Genomic DNA, 18,385 nt, shown 5'->3' with positions numbered 1-18,385 from the left:
TCTGAAGTGGACAAGTATGAAGAATGAATTTTAAAAGATGTATTCTTAATCTGAGAAAAACAACCCTCTGTTGGCATATTTAAGATCGGCATCTCTGGAAGTCAGAGGTGCTGAAATTTCTGGTTATAACTATAAGCCATCTTCTACCTTGCTAAATGAGAGTCAGGCTCAGCCAGGCAAACCTTTAACTGTATGAGCAGCCGTCTCAGGATGGCTGCAGACACACACGTGTGCTCGTGAACCCTGGGTTTATAGGCTCCAGTACCTCCCCCTCCTTCCCCAAAGCTGCAGGCAGTGGTACTGTGAGTAAATATGTACACGCCTGCACATCTGTTGTATTCCACCCTGTGGGTGATGGCCTTGATTTCAGGGGCGTTGTTTGTGTGGGTACAGTCGGGGAGGGTCTGTCACAGCAATACGGTGAAGAGTCAAGAAGCCCATGAGTGAATGTCAGTTATTGGAGCCTCTTTCTCCTTTGCTTCCACAGACCACGGAACTGGCTTTTGCTCTCAGACGTGGTGAAGAGGCTAAAAATGTCATCTCGCATCTTCCGCTGCAACTTCCCCAATTTGGAAGTTGTCACCATCACAGAGGCAGAGTTTTACAAACAGACTTCCCTCAGCCAGTTGTTCTCTTGCGCTATGGACCTTGAAGCTTTTAACCCGGAGAGCAAAGAGCTGTTGGACTTGGTAGAGTTTACAAGCGAACTCAAGACTTTGCTCGGCTCCTCGCTTCACTGGTTGCATCCGCATGAGGACCCTCCCTTCGACATCCTCTGGTGAACCATCAGGCCATTTAATGTACAGTGCTCTATACAGTTACTTCTTTATGTATATGTGTTCAAATGAAAATGTTTCTGTAAAGAAAGGACACTATTAAATATGAAAATATCTTTCCTTTATATAAGAGATCTGAATTCCAGTTGGATGGATTTTGGAAGAATTTTTTTTTAACTTCAATCAGTTTTTACAAAATTGTTATATAATGTTTCTTTAAATGCACACAGGCTTTGGGATAAGTTTGTTATTACTTGGAACACATTTTTTTTTTAAAGAACACACACACATTGACTTTGTTTCATACAAAGCACTGATTACACAGAACATACTTTTTTCTAGGTGATGTGATCAAAGTCGTGTGGCTTGTTTGGGAGATAGAATTCGGTAAGGCACTTGGTGATATTATTTTTGTTTTTTTGTTTACAGAATTACCTGCTTTGGCCAGGTAAGCACTATTGAATATAATTCAATAGTTTGTAATATAAATTAAACCATATCCATACGCATCAACTAATTGTAAGAACTTTTATATCCTAATTTAAAAGCTGTGAAATTTAGTTTTCACACATCAAACCGGATTGTTTATATATGTTTAAACATTTTATGCTCTTTATTTAAAGAAGACTTTGAACTATTTTTTCTGTACCTTGTAAAATATTGAAAAACTAACATATGTTGAAGTTGCTTGAAACTGTACATAAACTAAATTTTCTGAATTGTGTGTTTATGTTTGAGATCTGTGTTTTAACTTTGTAAGTAAATCTCCTGCCTTTGTATTTATATTTTACAAAAATTTTCTTAAAGGCAATAAAACTGTTGAGAAATGAAGAGGCTGAAGTGACTCCCATTAATTCTGTGCTTGGATGCGAAATGAGCTCCAACTCATTAATGTTTATGAAATGAGGCTCCATGAGCGGTTCTCTGAGCGGAGCAGAGCTGGCACAGGTGCCAGCGAGCAGCTGATGAAATCTGAGGTAGAATCTGCGTTGGCTTTCTAAATTCAAGGTTACAAGAAAACATTGGGCGGGCGCCTTTTGTGGGATAGAGGTTTGAAAGTGGTATTCACAATACTTTCTGCATTGCCTTTTACTTAAAGAATTGTGAATAGGTTCAATTATTTTTCCTCCTTTGTCATTGCTGTAAGTTGAATTGACTGAATTCTCTTTTCAGTGGTATGTGCAGAGCAGAGGAAAATCGTACCAGGGTAAATGCTTCAGTTTTAATGTGGAGCGTTAAAGCTGTGAGCACACTTTGCGGGGGCGTATCTAAAGGGACAGTGACCAGAATGTCACTTTTACACAACTCAGGAACTTGTGCCTAAGAGGCTGGTTTCCCTGGGCTTGGGCAGGCCCTCTCTTAAGGGTCTGGGTCTGCCCTTCCCCTTGTGGAAAGATGTTCTTGCTGTGAACCCAAACTCTTTTTTTAAGTTCTGCTTTGGGGTTGTTTTTAACGGGAGTATGTCCTGTGATAGCCAAATGCTTCAAGCTGAGATGTTTAAATTGTGCTGCTCTTCTGATGAGGGCCAGGACACCCACCAAAAGGGTCTTCAGCATCTGGTCCATCTGAGAAAAGCATTTGGGAAAAAGTTTTTCCATCTGGAGCAGTGAGGCTCAGAGGTCTTGATTTTAATGGACAGCGTACTGCAGGTTCAATCTTTGCTCTTGGGGGAGCTTAAGAAAGGGTGTGAATTATCCTCATCCTGAAGGTAAGGAAGAATGATGCCTCATTCCTGAAGGTGCCTGAGAGGGAAAGACACAGAGCTGATGCCTCTTGTGGCACATTGCCTTCGAGTCTTTTGTGAAATGTTTGTACTGTGTGGCTTACCACGGGACTGCTTCTTGGGGGTAAGGTGGTTTTGTAGCTGAGCCAAGAGGCAAGAGAGGGATCTGACAGCTGTCTGCTGCTGGCAGCTGAAGTCCCCTTTCTGCACGGGACAATTTTTAGTCCTAACGCAACCACTGACCTCTTTCTCCAGACATTGGATAAGGGTGATGATGGTCTCTCCTGTATGGCTTAACGCACACCCTGGATTTCCTTTTAAGCCATCCTTCAGGTTTGCAAGGAACCGAAACACAGACATCCCTGCTCTCCAGTGGCAGCTGATTTTACCCCCTGGTTTTCCCAGAAAACAGATGTGGGGCAGAAAAACCAAGACAAGGAAGAACGTTAAAAACAATTGTTACGGGCACCTTTATCTGATCAATTGCCTAACACTTGGATGGTTTGAGCTGAGCATAAATCACCTGCATACCGCTTCCAGGGGTGCATGGCAGACACCTCACTTCTTGCCGTGCCCCGAAGGCAAATAGAAGATTGACGCAGCTTCCTCTTTTGGCCAGCTCCTCCTCCAATGACATTGAGCACGTGCTCCCCAAACATCTCCGCTTAGTCAGTTTTCCACTATCTCCACTGAGTAGTACAGTTGGGCCTTCTCCATGCTGGCACTCGCATCTGTGCTCAAATACAGTAACGGCCTCATGCTGTTGTAACGCAAGTGTGTGCCTGCCCTGAGGCCTGTCTGCGCTCTAAAAATAGGGTCATGGCGGGGAACACCTGATCGCAGTGCTGCCCCTTGACATAACACAACCATTTTATCTTCTAGGATGTACTTTTCTTAAAAGACTTCAATGTGCGAGGGTGCTTGAGAGAGCATGGAGGGTTCCACAGAGTAGGGCAGCATCCTGTGCTGCTGGGCGCATGAGGCTGGCTTGGCCGACCCTGTTCTGGATGGGTTGGGGGAGTCTGTCATGGGAGAGGCTGGCTGCATATGTAGTTTAGCAGTAGGCAAGTCTGGGGGAATGTTACCTTGGGGAGAGGAGAGATGGTGGTGTGCTGGCAGGGAGTGAACTTGGTGACAGCGAGTATAGGCAGGGGAGTCGAAATGCTGGCTGCCTTGCCAGCACCGGGGCTGGCTGGGTGGTGCATGGCTCAGAGCCAGGGACTGAGCTAGCTCCAGCCAGCATGGCAGGGCAGGGCTGGGGCTGATGTTCAGCATTTCAGCTTCTGGATTCACGCTGCTCTCCTTTAAAGCGCTTTCCTGTGCATCCTCCTTGGGCCAAAGATACTTGCTTCACACCACTGGCATTGCTCCAGCTTAATAAAAAAAAAAGGAAACAGAAACGCTGCCTTTGGGGACAGTAAAACCCTGCCAATCCTGTGTCCTGCCTTCTGCAAGGTGGAAGTGCAGCGCTGATGCTGTTGGGGCCCAAGCCAAAGTGTTTTCTTGAATTTCCCCTGCTTATCACTTGGATTTTTCTGGCTGGGAGGTTGTGCTGCCCTGTGGAGGTGTTAAAGAACCACTGCTGCAATAGGAAACAACCCATTTCCAGCTAGAGCAGCCAGGTGAGCCTCACTGAAGGGAGTTTCCTTCGTCAAACTTTTACTTGGTGCTGGCTGGGAAGTCCCAGGAAACAGGAGGCTCTAGGCTGGCTGCCTGGCAGGGAGGGGGGGGTCACAGCATCAGCAGTGCCGGGAAGTTTCTCCTGAGGTAAGCGGTGCTGCTGAGGATGCAAAATACTGAACTCCTCCCTTGCCTTATGCAGTGGACTGGGTTCTGCATAGTAGGGTTGGCCCTGGGAGTTTCTGTTGTGTTATTTCTCCCTCTGGACACTTCTCATTTCTTCTGCTTTGCTGTCTCCCCCCTTTTGCTCTGGTGGTCTAGATGGAGACTTGCTCCAAAGACATTGAACCAGTGAGTGGCAAGCAAGGGCCAGAGGTGTTTGGCCCTTGTTTGTGCTCTGTGGGGAGCAGTCTGCTAAAAGGAGAGAGCCCAGATGCCCACTGGAAGCCTGACCCAGCTTCTAGCTTGCAGGATCACAGAAGCAGAATGGAAATTGTCTTCAAAACTGCTCCCAGGGGCCAAGCTCACCCCATGAATCAAAGAGCTTGAAGCTGACTCCTCCCTTCATTTCTGTGTTAAATAACAAAACTATAGATGAGACCCATGGTTTGTGCATTAATATGAACAAGGTGTCAAGGGGTGGTAAATGCAGGCAGCTGCCATTCCCAGGCTCGGTGGGGCTGCTAGTAAATGTTCAGCATCATTTCTCCAGTTTGTATAGGAAAAAGGCACAGATTGCTACTTTCAGTTTGTACAGATGCAAGCTAACTGAAAAAACAGTATCATAGTTTAAAATTGTTTGCAGAGCATCATATTTTCATTTCAGTATGGTCCAGTGTTGGTAGGAGAGGGCTTGGCATCACTGCCCAAGACAGAAGAGTTGATTGCCACAGTTGTGAAGATATATATTAGGTCTTTTCTAAATGTGCTTATTCACTATTGCATTTCTGCTAGAAGCGGGGGCAGAAGAACAAAGGGACTGGAATCCAGCAAGTTTTGCTTTGTGAGCTTGTAGTGTTGTCAGGGGAAAAAATCCCCAAGCAGATCTGAAGAAAATTAAGTTCTCTTTAAGTACCATGTCTAGATGTCCACGCTGTCTTCCCACCTACATCAGTCTTGCTAGTTCTGCATTTTACTGGTTAGTGTGCTTTGCATGGGTTCACCATGATTGCAGAGTGAAGAGATTGTATTTTGCTGCAAGTTAAGTGTGATGGATCATTAGGACCAGCGCTGCCTTCCACCCTTGGGGGTGAAGGCGGTATGTTGTTTGTTTCTGATTTGCCAGCCCTGAAGCAAACCTTGTCCACACCATGTGCAGATTTTGCTCCAGCAGACCAACACAACTGTAGACGATTGCACTCTTGAGCCAGGTATGAACCACAAATCTGCCACTAAATAGATTTTCCTTTTGTTGTCACATTAATTTGCAACTCATTAATAGTGACAGCAGTGAGGTACTGCACTGATACAGATTTGCATATTCATGACCAACTTATTATTAAACAAATAAGATTTCCCTAGCTTAGGAAGCACCCAGAGTAATGCCACATTGTGCATTATATCAGCCTGAATGTTTTATTTTCTCTTTAATATGTTAATAGATGTAAGGGGTGCTCTTTTTTTTAAGTAAATGTGCATCTATAAAATAACATGTAATTAAAAAAATCAGAATCATTTAAATAGTAATCCATTAACAAACCTGCCAATAATTGAGCAGGATTACCTGTTTAATGTAGAAATCAATTAATCAATTCTAACTGCTGGTTTTGTCACCTGATGACCAATGCAGGCAGTACCAGCAAAGCACAACTAAGTCACTACCAGTGAGGTGAGCAATGGGCAGACAGCTGATCTGATCCTGTGTTTGTTACAGTCAAATTGTTTGCGTTTCATAGTTGCTTTTGTTTCTTCCCCCTAGAGGAGTGGTGGGAGAGAAAGTGAGGACTGTGCCTGGTGCCGTACCCGCTGCCAGTTGCCACACTCATCTTACTCACACCTCTCTGGCAAGGCTGAGGGAAATGTGGCCATCGAGGGTCCGCAGGGTCCCCAGCGACTCCCTTTTATCTCTGCTGGCTGGAGCTCCCTGCAGGTACCGCCCTGACACCAGCTATGGCTCAGCCCCAGGAGGAGGAGAGCAGCGCTCTGGCCCCCAGCATGGGCAGTTGGGTGGTTGGAAGTGGTGGGCAAGGCGGACCCTTGTGCCAAAGAAACCAGGACAAAGAGCCCTTGGAGCTCAACAGCCACTCAAAGTCTGCAGGCAGGAGGAATGGGAGATGTGGAGTGTGGGGCTGTCCACAAAGCAGCACAATATTTTCTATCAGGCTATTTGAGGCTAGACAGCGTGCATAGCAAACCTCTCTTCAGGTCCCTGCTCCATCTGTATTTTTCATTCCTTTCTGGCTCTTCTAACAATTTGTAGGGTATTGGGCATAATTACATGTGTGGGAACCAGCTGGCTGTTGCAAAGTTCCCCTCAGTCCTCAAGTTATTTTTTTTCCTGGCTTGACTTTGCAGAGGTCTTTGACGGTGCTGCCTAACCATGAGGCCAAATGCGGTTCTTACCCCATGCTTCTGTTTCCTTATGAGTCACAAGCCACCCCCTTTGAACTGCTGGCCCATGCTCCCAGCCTCCCCAGGCTCAGGAGCTCCTGTCGCTGGCTAATTGCAAAGGGTGTGTAGCCCTGAAGAGACACAGCTAAAACGAAGGATGGTGAAACACAGCCATAAGTCACCCCAAAGACTATATCCCCTCAGGTACAGAGTCGGGTGAGGCTATTTCAAAAACCTGCATACAGCAACCTCCCAGTGCCCTTCTCCAACAGGGGATAATTTAATTTTCTGATGTGGGATCTGTCCTTATCTTCATCTCCTCTCTCAGGTCCTTCCCTGGCACAATAAGGGGTGCCAACAGGGTTGTAGCCTGATTTCCACTGCTCTGTGGCTTCAGCCTTTTCCATGCACTAAGGATGTAGAGGGTTAGGCAACACATGTGGCAGGCGCTTGTGATGTCAGACAGTGTTTAGTATTTGTAGCTGTTGAAATTTCAAGGAAAAGGCTCCCTAATGAAAACCCTTTTCCAATATGTCATAAAACTCCTGTTTAAGTAAAGCCTACGCGAAGGCAAGTCCTGACAGGCCTCCTGAAATGAAAAGGGCAGATTATTTAACAGCTGATCAACACTAATAACCCTTGGCAAATACAGTATGCAAATTTAGCACTGGAGCCAACATGCGCCGAAGGGACTCTTCTCTAACAGCCTGGCCTGGCTGCTCTCAAACCACTGCTGTTAATCACGGAGCCCAGCACTGGGAGTGGGGAGACCTGGGCTGCAACTGCCACGTGTTATGTCAGTGGTCTGCGGGTGCTTGTTTAGGAGAAGTTCTTCCACCACCACAGGAATCTAATGGGCGTTTGGTGTCTGACCGCTCCGTGGGGCCAGGCTCGGGCTCCCTTGCTGAAATGCTGAAACTGGTGGCATAAAGCACCAAGGGAGCTGAAACAAATAGTTTGAAGCTGGATATAATATATCCCCTCTCTGTGACACCTTAAGGGAAATATCAACTTTAAGTATCTTTGCGATGCTCCAGCCTACATAAAACTTCTCCTTTCTGAACTGGGCCAACCCAACCCGTGGGCAGAGTTAGGCATGGGATGGGAGCTGGGTGCAGAGTGGAGCTCATCCTTCTGCCCCCTGGGTGGCTTTGTCACTGCCCAGCTGCCCTAACCGAATCAGCTTCCCCAGCCCAGGGACCTACCTGTGCTACCCACTGGCTGCTGCGAGCACCGAGGGGATTTGGGGCGCCTTGATGCAGGACCAGCTCAGCAGGGCAGCAATGGCAGTGGCTACGTGATGAGCTGGGCCTGCCTCAGGGACCGCTGCTGCTGGGTGGGGGGCGTCCCTCTGGGGACGTCCCTTGCTCCTGCCATGGGCTGCTTGCACTCACTAAACCAGCAGAAGACAGACCCAGAAGACCTTCGGGGTGGCGGGGGTACAGGGTGGGAGAGCACCCCAGCCCCCTGCAAGGCAAGGAGGCGGTGCTGCCTTGCTGTGGCAGCAGGGCAAGGGGTCAGAGATGGGCAAGGAAGCATTGCCCTTTTGGTGGCAGTGTGGCATTACCTTGGCTCTGTTGGGTGAGTGAGTGCCTCCGGAGCCTGGATGCTCAGCCCATCCACCAGCTCCCCACACAGCCGTTAACAGTCTAGTGACCAAAAGTGCCTGGTCCCCAAGGGGTTACCTCTCCTGAAATGGCTGCCTTGCCCGAAGAGCCAGTGTGCCTTTGCTAGTTTTCAAAGGCTCAGGAGTGAGCTTGATTAGCAAAGTCAACAAAGAGATGCAAATATACTGCAGCAAAAAAGATGCCTTGTGAGTCTGGGAGCCAAAACCCTGGGTAGCGGCAAACAACCGCTCTGGCTGTTGGGAAACATTATCGCAGGGAGGGTGTGTTATTCTGGAGGAGCCAGTGGCTCAGACCAGGTTGGTTCTGTGCACATGGTTCTGTGGACACAAAGCAGCGTCTCTGTCTTCAAGGTTATTTAATAGTAAACAAGTGCTGTCAGGAGGAAAGCAACCCATTGCTGTCCAAGCACTCGGGCTTGGGCTATCTTTTGAGCACAGCAGGAGCTGTGGCCGGGGCAGCACAGGCTGGAGAAATCCAGAAAGCCCCTTCCCAGGCTTATTTCTACAGCTACAGATCATCTTGAAAACACAGCCTTGTGCTCAGCTCATGTTTGCCTTGCCAGGGCTTCAAACACCCGGCTAAGTTTCTAACAACATTACAGTCTTTCCTGCTCAGTGTTAACCTTAACTTCACCTGCAGTAACTCTCACTGCTTGGCGGGGACCTGGGCATTGCTTTGGAGGCAGAGCAAGGTAAGCCAGCTCCATCCCTCACACAGTCAGTGCTGGAGGAGGAGGAGGAGGAGGAGGAGAGCGGGTCTGCTCGGCAGCTGGTGCCAAATCACAGCAAAACAGCCCCAAGGACGGTCCTTTTGCTGCTGTGGGGGCTCCCAAGTGTGGAGAAATGTGGTATCCCGGGCAGGCTGTTTGTGAAGGCGTAAGGCATTTTTTTTAAATTCACAATGGAGACTTAATGCAGGGCTCGATCTTTTTGTAAAGTTAATTTATTTGACAGGTTTATTTCTTTATCAGGTGTTTGTCTAACCCTGTGACACAGAGAGAGCTGATTTCCTGGTACAAATGTTAAAATGTAAACACCCAGAGATGTGTATTGTCACAGCCAGTGTCCAAAATATCCTCATCCCAGTTTCATGTTAAGTGTTCGGGTATGACAGCAGGGGACCTCAGAGATGCTGGATAATCTATGCAATGATCACACTGGGCTACCATGATGTACAAGAGCCAGGAAAAGAGATGGCCCCAGTAAGAGGACAGGAGACAGGCTTCTGCCCGGTCCTGGCTGAGTGGCTGGTGGATTCAGGGGTTAAAACCAAACCTTTGCAAGCAGCACCTCCATACAACAGGACAGGGAGATTAGAAACACCTTAAGTGCCTGAAGGTTTTGCAGCACTGCTGACTGATCAAATAAAAATACGTGAATCGTAAATCAATGTAATTTAAAGCAGATTTATTTAGAAATCGGGCACTAAGGGACTTATTCAAATCACTCTAGCTTGCCATTAGCCCCCCCTCAACAGTGAGTACTCTCTTGGGTTAGGTGAGATGGGGATGCAGATGTGCTACCTCCCATTTAAATCAGACCTGGGCAGGGAGTTGGGGGCTTGGACGGGGCAACTGGGGAGATACCCAGTGTAGAGGGACTCAGCTACCCACTCACCCCAGGTTGCTACCTGGTGCTGGCCACTCACAGATGACAGCCAGACGGCAGAAGCAGGCATGCAGTGTGGCTGCAGCATGACATAATGTCTCAATGTAGCCCAGTGTGTCAGGGACCACGGGTCAGTCCCAGCAGCGACAGACATGCTGGGGAGACCCTTCGGTTGCTCACTCAGATGCTGCCCTAACAGGGGGCGTTTGCTGTGCTCTTGCCATCATCTGCTGTCTTCCCTCCTCAGCATGCAGCAGCCCTGAGCATCTGATGCAGGAGATCCTGCAGTTTTGTGCTGTGTGTGCGTGCGTGTGTGTGTGTGTGTGTGCGCGCGCATGTGCAGGGGTGTGCTGGCTGCTTATTCCTAGCCCCAGCTGTGTAGGAGATCCTGTTACCTGACCCAGAGCAGGAGCCAGGAGGGGGAAGGTTGGCTCCCTCTTCCCATCAGGCCTGCAGTCACCCTGTAAACACATTAGTTTTTCTAAAAAGGCACCGGAGAGCTTGAACAGCAATACCACCGTGGCATTTATTAATTTTTTAGCATAGCTCACCCTCCCTCCCTCACCCACTGTGATTTGCATACCTGTTAATCCTCTCCCTCCTGCAATAATTCTGTGAAGGACAGGGAAATTATATCTGAGCAATAACTCCTTGACTCTGAAGCTGTGGAAGACCCTGCATGCCATCAGGCTCAGAGCAGAGCCTTCCAGCATGTGCAAGCAGGAGGTTCAACCTCCTAAGAGCTGCATGACACCGACAAGACTCAAGGAAAGCCAGCCATCTATGCAAAACTCAACCCTGCCAGTCCCAGATGGCTCTGTCCCCAGGAAGGCCCTCGCCCTTGGCAAAAGTTTGCCTTGAGAAAATTGCTGTTCCCTACTGGCAGTGTTTCCTCTGCAGCAAAGCTGCTTTCCGGGGGAGAGGGGAGGAAAGCCCTATGCTCTAGAAGTTTCATTGCCTCCCCTCAGCCCGGCCTGGGGAGCTGGGAATGCCACCCCTCTTCCTGCACATGCTGGGACTGAGCATCCCACGGCAGGGCTGTGCTGCGGGGATAGCTCTGACCCCGTGGGCTTCACATGGCTTCTGATGAGTTCTGTGCCAGTTTCAGCCAGCAAGAAGCTGCAGACAGATGTGTGACCCTAGCAGTTTAATTCATCACTTTTCTTACTGCTGTCTTTATCCTCTTCCCCCCCAACTTCTTATTTCACTTGTGTTTGTGGATAAATGACATTTCTTCCAGTAAAAATCCTAAAGATGAGCCAGTCAGGTCCAGGTCCAGGGAAAGAAAGCAAATCTCTCTAGAAATCCCTGGAAAAGCGGAGCCAGTTTTCCCGTCATCCCACCTCCTCTGTGACCAGGAGGGGATAGGGAAAGTGGGCAGGGGAGGAAGGATGGCAGGGTGATGAGTAGGTGGTGGAGAGCTCTAGGGAGCTTGCTGCCCTTACTTGGAGTCAGTGGTGTGGGTGGACAACAGAGGAAGCACAGGGGAAGAGCAGGAAACTAAGTTTCAGGAGGAAAGTTTTATCACATGGTGGTAAGTCCCCAGACAGCAAGCGTCACTCAGTGGGAGAGTGACTAAAAATCCCAATGAGCTGCAGCTCTTTTAAAACTGTGCTATGCTCCAGCTCTGCCAGAAAAATAGATAATTTTTAAGATCTGAAAGCTGCGTCTTTGAGGGCTCTGGCATCAGCATGCATCCTTGTGTGCCATGTGTGCCCCTCCTTGCTCTCTGCCCTGGGACAGCTGTATAGACTCGGTGTGCAGTGGTGAGGAAGGTGAGAGAAGAGAGGTGACACTCTTCATCATATCTGCCCTGTCACCCTGAAATACAGCCCCTGTTGCTTTTTGCCAAACACAGGCAGAGGCTGCTGGACGGGCCATCAGGACACCAAATCTGGCATATGAGCCAGAGTAAAGAAAGACTACACCACTGTCCCATACACCCTTGACAGGGAGTGTCCCAGGCTGCCTAGGGACAAGCGGCAAGATCAGCAGCTCATGCTGGGAGGGTGGGCAAGGCACACCTGGAGCAGGCAGGCTAGCGCAGGCAGGCTGTGTGCTCATGCTCACGCTGCGTGGAGCCTTGAAGCGCACTGGGGCCGTTGTTTGCCAACACGTCAGTGGCTATCAGCAGGGCTTACTTCATCAGGCACTGACAGCGAGGTCTAGGAGGTTCCTCTTTCTGGACTATATTAAGGCGTGCACAACGGCTTGAGGGTGGGGGTGAGAGGACAGCAAGAAGTTGTGAAAGAGCAGCACGCCAGAGCCCACGAGTAACTACGGCCTTTTGGCAGTGTTTCAGAAAATGGGGTGGTCCAGTTAGGGAGTTCAGGAAATTGTCTGAGTTAGATTAAACATTTTCCAAGACCTTCTGGGTGCTTGAGAGCTGACTTGAAAGTTGGCAAAGTTAAATAAAACAAAAGTTAACGCATTCTCCTCGATCTATTTTGTTACAGGGCTAGTATAAAGTCAGCCTATTTTCATCAGTTTCAACCTCCTTCTTCCATCTGAAGGCAAGAGTATCCTCACAGTAAAATCTCGGGACACTTGCACAGCCATGTAGGGGGCCACATGTGATACATAAGTGCTTTATCACACATTTAGAAAGCCATAAAACACGGAATTTCTCTCTGATTGAAGCCTGGGTGTAGGAGTCTCTGTGGGTCTGCAGCTTGCTGGAGTCTTCCTTCAGCCCCAAACCCAGGGAGTGCCCAGCAGCAGGCAGCCTGCCCTGGGCATGCTGCTTGTTCTCCAGGAGACAGGGCTGCCTCAGCTCGGGCAAGGGAAGCATCAGATCTCACATTAGTCTTGCACAACAGCAGCAATGGAAACCACAGTGGAGTTTCTGGAGAGGACAGACCATGCTAAAATGCACAGTGCCTGAGCAAAGCAAGAGCTCCTCTGCCCTCATGCCCACCATGGGCAGACCTCAAGCTGTGTGTCTGCCCTTTCCTTCATAGAGCAAGTGGTGTACAAGCTGCCTGGAGCAAAGAATTTCCACCGCTCATGTAGGCTGTGTGTGGCCAGGAGCTGCAGAGCAAACCCACACCCTGTACCTCTGTCCCTGGTGGGAAAAGAGCCCTTGATATAAAAAAAGACCCAACCCACCAGCCTGGGAATTTACCTGCTCTTGTCTCTTGGGAAAAGTTTCTATCGGTGGAATCAGAGGCAGTATCAGGCACAGAGCAGATGTTAGCAGTTTCCTCACTCCATGGAAATCAGGAAGTAGGGAACCCGTTTAGACAAACAGTTCCACATAAATCTTAGCCCGACGTTTCTTGCCTGTGCCCAGTTCCTTATGATCTCTGCAAAGGGTAAATTGAACTCTGCTTCATTGATGAAGCCCAGTGCTATTAGTTATAACTGTCTTTACACAGCAGAGCTGCTTTGGGTGAGAAAAGAAAAGCAGTATGGCCCCAGGAGAGAAACCAGAACATAAATGCAGGTATCAAAGCAGAAAAATGCAGAGCGTGGTATTAGCCCAGGGTACATTGGAGAAGAAAACAAACTCTTATCACAGCAAGAGCAGAGGAAGCCATCCCACTGAAGGGAGGAGACAAGGAGGACAGCTGACATCCTGCAGAGAGGGAATCTATGGTCTGGGGGAGGGAGAGCACAACCCCAAAGGCATGGCATTGGGAAAGGATGCGGCTCTTAAAGACACAGCTTCACTGAGCACCTCTGCCGACCGGCAGCTGGAGCCAGCCAGCCAAATGAGCAATTCCCGGGCAGCAAGGGAGGCTAAAGGCAGGTGTGTGAGCACGAGTATTTTTATATGGTGTGGTTTACAGGCTCCTTGCCATCCACAAAGTCCCAGGAGAAAGTGAGAGCCTAAACACCCACCTGGGATCCGGTCAGATGAAAATGAATTATTAAAAGAAGTGGAAATTTATTACCTTTAAAAAATGTATTAACAGGACGAGAACAACTTTCTGCAGGAGCAATGTTGGGAGGCAGGTTCAAGAAACAGTTTTGGCTTTGAAGGTGGTCAGCTCCAGGGACAAGCTGGTAGGTAGCCTGTCTCTGAACACACAGGTGTCAAAAACACACTACCTACCACACAGTGCCCAGTCTTTTTTGGCAGACACCTAACATCCAAAGGACAATGCAAAGGGACCAAACACAAACACTAAGAACACTTCCCCTTTTGGTGTAGAACCCTCATGAGAGTGATGGGAACTTTGGCTAATCCCTGTGAAAGCTAAGGAAGCCTGTTTGCTCTGCCTTTGGAAGAGCAACCGCCAATCCATCCCCAGGCACTGGATTTCCCAGATATCCCTTTTTTTTATAGTCAGGAGTTGAGACGCATGCTCTGACCTCTAGCAGAGGAGTGACACTGTGGGGACGAGGGAAGGAGGAATGATCCAAGCAAGGATTCCCAGCAGTGAGTCAGAGGGGGAAGAGACTGAGGTGGAACTGGTAAAAATAGTTCAGGGAACAGGGACAAGTTCTAAAAGAAAACAGTCTTTGTGCAAAGAGGGTAAAATCAGAAAGGAGCAGCACTACAGAGATAGATCTGAAACTGAAGACCAGGAAGAAAAGGCAGAAGGGGAACACAAAGAGAGGATCCTGCCAATCATTGTGCTTTATGTAACATTTCAACACCAGGGCTTATTGGAGGGATTGCTATTTCTAGCAGTCTGTGTGTTGTCTGCACTGGCATGTGGGGGTGAAGACACTTTCCCTCATGACTTCATTATGACGCCAGAAATAAATACAATTTTTCTCTGGAAAAACTTCCAATTACATTCCTAATGTCCAAAAGAGGGTACCCGAGGCTGAAAAACTAAAGAAAAACCCTGTCCCCATGTGCAGATACACACAGCACACATAGACCCCCACCATCTCACAGCTTACATATAGGTAGGTAGAAGATAGAATATTACCAGTTTAACCTTCAGAAAGCTGATTGCAAGAACGTTTTCCCATTAATGCTACTAGTGGGACTGTGATTGCATTGTTTGATAGCTGCAATCGGCTGATCAAGCAAAGCTGAAGTCTGTACACGCACTCTGTGTAACATTTTGCTTCTCTTTCTGCCTGAAATGTAGGTCTTGCTAAGAGAGGTGTTGAAGGCAGCCCAGTGGTTTAGGGTCTTGCCCTGTCCAATGACAAAAATTCACCTGTCACTGTTCAGTTGCCCAGTGTGAGGCTGACGAGGCAAGGATGCATGCAGTGCTTGCTTGCAGGTGGAGTGGTGGGCCTGTGTCACAAACATGGCCAGAAGTGTATGTCCAGAATCAACCTGCTAGTCAAGGGCATTTGTAATCAACCTCTCAGATTCATTACGGACATGATACACAGCAGCACAAAGAAGACGTCTTCTAAAATGTAACCACTTTGTCCACCTCTGATATTAGTCACACTCTGGTATTTTCTGGTGAGTCCACCTCATGTTGGAGGTGATAAGGAGAAAAATTCCTACTGGTACCCCTACCCTGCAAAATACCACAAGACAGCAACTACTCTGCAAATTCGGATTCTGCCCTTCAGTGCCCAAACCTATGAAAATGAATGTAGCCATTTGTCTTGTCACTTCTCCTGCTTCTCCAGGGGATCTGTCACAGGAGTGAATTACAATTACAATGAAAGGGACTAAACCCCGCATGCTCTTGGACTTCCCACAGATTCATCCCTGCTCCTCACCTGCTGTCCTTCTCTGATCACCCAGTTCTGCAGACCCTGCTCTGCCTATGCCTTGCATTTTCTTTTGAACTTTTATTTTTCCTGCCTGTGGTTGAATGTCCTTTCATGCACACAGCATTTCATTCATGTGATGCTGGCCACATCATTCTCAATGCAACAGAAGCAATTTGCTCATGTTGATTTAATGTAACAGCTGCTTTCTTTCCTTGATCAAGATGTGAACTTCTGCTTGTTTTTACTGAAATGCACAAAGATGTGTAATGACATTACTACAGCTCAGAGCTGTGACCTAGTCCAGAGGAAGGTGTCTTGGAGCTCTGACAAAAGCTGCAAGGGAAGTCCCCCTCTGATCCCAGGGCTGTGGTTTACAAACCAGATGGTAACATTTGTGTATGGATGGTCTTTAACCACACCAAGTCACATATTTGCAGAAGACCTGGCCTGCTGATAGAGACTCTATATTTGCAAACAAACTCATCAAGAAAAGAACAAAGTTCTGCTTTAAAGTGTGTTTCACTGGAAACAATACCAAAACCAAGTCCAGCCATTAAATAAAAAAAAAAGTAAACAGTCTCCCCACTCCCCGTATCTTGAAAATCCCATTATCACAGGAACAAAGACTAACAGGGGCCAAGCTCTTTGTCAGAGCTGTCTCTTAGTGCTAAGTCACATGGTATCTGCATCGGGGTGCTTTGTAGGTAGGGTACTACCACTGCTCTGTAGCAGCAAAGCTCTTCCAGTGTGAATGCAGATGTAGCGGTAAAGCTTGTTGGATAAAACTACAAAAACAGCCCTGCTAAAGAGCAAAACAAGTAGCTTCAGCAGTTAGCCATGACTGGTTAGCGTGATGTGAATATGCCTGCATGAGGCAGGATCACACTAACTCTCTCTCACAACTGGCATGGCTGTGGCGGTGGGCACACTTGGTGCAGAGCTACTTACCTTATAAGAACTCCCATGTGTTATATTATCCCTTGCAATGGGGTGTACAAATACTTATCTGTAAAGTAAGTTAAAACATCACAGTCTGTGGTGACTACTGGATGCTTCAGATAAGAAAAGGAAACGGGATTTCACCATATTAAAAAAAATAGGACAAGACACTAACTTGTCGATATTCTTATTATGCTAGTTAACCTACCTCAGACAGGTACACAACAAGGCCAAGCAATTGTGCAGTGTGTTTGAGCTGAGAAGGGCAAAAGGGAAAAAAAAGAAAAAGTTCTCTAAAGGAAAGTTCAGATACATTTCAAAGCACTACAGCTCTAAAAACACCAAAGGAGTTTTATCAAACTTCCCAGAAAAACTTTCCTCTGAGAGGAAATAGGGCAAGTGAGATTTCAAAGGAGGACATTTTTTTTCCTGGGGTGTAGAGATGATGACTGAAAAAATAACAACCCTAAGCCTCCTGAATGTGCATTTGTCCTGAGCTGTACGAAGCACGGCTACTGTCAGGCTGTAATTAAGACGAGAATATGGACTAGGTTCATTGACTAAAGTTCTGGATTAATGCTGGATATAGTTGAGACCCTAGATTCACCCAAAGCAGCAGAGTTACCACAAAGAACTGATTCACCAACCCTTAAAAAAAGTGCAGCCTTTTTTTATTATTTAATTCCTCCACCAATTAACAGCAGGTAGCGAATAGGAAAGTGTTTATCCTCCCCCCCTCAGCTCACTACCCTGCTGTGTTATGACAGATGGAATGTTAATTAACATGACCTGGCAGATAATATTTAATTCAAGACAGAGTATCACGGAAACATCTGCCTGCCTCAGGGCTGGTCACCTACCAGGTATGCCCTGAAAAACCCCTCCCGTGAGTTGTCCTAGGGGCACCGATGGCTTTTAGTTGAGCTAATCTTGAAACAGGCTCAAGGCTGTGCCTACACTAGGTTTTCTGGCTCCTTTTGCCCTTTTCCTACTGTTCTCCCTGGGGTGAGGTGAAGGTTAGCTGCCTGGCTTCACTTGCTGCCACTCCCTGGCCCCTCCAAGCCCGGTGTGCCTGACTGTGGGCTTGTCCAGGCTACGCGTCTGCCTGAGGGCTCTGGAGGGGCTGGAGCTGCTCACTTCGGGGAAGGGCCTCCTCAGGGAGGAGAGGTTTGCAGACCTGCCTCAAGGCAGCCAGTCCCTGGGTGACCTCCCCATTCAATAGCCAGGTGCCCCGGCAGTGGCAGCACTGTGTCCCTGCCTTGCGGCCCATGTGCCTCCTCCTCTCCCTTGCACAGGCCCAGCGTGCCACCTCCTTCACCAGATGTTTCACTAAGCGAACACTGCTTGCTCACCAGTGTGTCCAGTGTACCCAGCGCGCCCAGTATGCCCAGCTGCAGTCAGGGCAGGGCCAGAGGCCAGGCCTCCATCTGGCCTCACGCGTTGCCAGGGGACCCAGCCCCCAGTCCTTGCCACACTGGGGCAGGTGCCATGATAACCTGCCTGCCAGCCTTGCCTCCCCTGCCCGCTGCTGACCCTGACTGGTCCGCTCTGAGGTGTGCGTGGTATTGTGACTGGCTGGCTGGGCAGCACGGTGCTGCAATTGGACGGCAGTGCCACCGGGTGCCTGTGCGTGTGGCAGGGCCTGCCGCCATGATGGGAGCGGGACGAGGGACACAGGTGGCACAGGCGACATGCTGTGGGCGTGAGGCTGCGCGAGAGGAGGGAGACACCTCCCTGGGGCAAGCAGAGCCGATGCTGCACACGTTCAAGTCACCAGGACAAAAGTGCCTATTTTTACACACCCAGGTGACAGCGGTGTGTCACTGTTGCACCAGTACCAGTGCTCCTTGGTGCTGCCTGTAACGCTGTGGGACAGGTTTGCTCTGCCCTGGGCAGACCTAA

At 48.4% G+C, this 18,385-nt stretch overlaps 1 protein-coding gene across 8 annotated transcripts in view; it reads left to right on the top strand.

The window, feature by feature from the left end:
• BCOR (BCL6 corepressor) overlaps nt 1-1,609 on the top strand; it is an 83,286-nt gene extending 81,677 nt beyond the window's left edge. For all 8 annotated transcript variants that reach the window (XM_055801903.1, XM_055801910.1, XM_055801907.1 and 5 more), the window contains one exon: nt 488-1,609. In XM_055801903.1, the coding sequence (XP_055657878.1) occupies nt 488-782 (295 nt within the window). In that variant the 3' untranslated portion in view covers nt 783-1,609. The remainder of the gene's footprint in view (nt 1-487) is intronic.
• The last annotated feature ends 16,776 nt before the right edge of the window (nt 1,610-18,385 follow it).

Source organism: Falco peregrinus, chromosome 4, assembly GCF_023634155.1.
Source record: "Falco peregrinus isolate bFalPer1 chromosome 4, bFalPer1.pri, whole genome shotgun sequence".
Classification (NCBI taxonomy): Eukaryota; Metazoa; Chordata; class Aves; order Falconiformes; family Falconidae; genus Falco; species Falco peregrinus.
The sequence above is the reverse complement of the archived record's forward strand: the minus strand, read 5'-3'. Positions and strand labels throughout refer to the sequence as shown.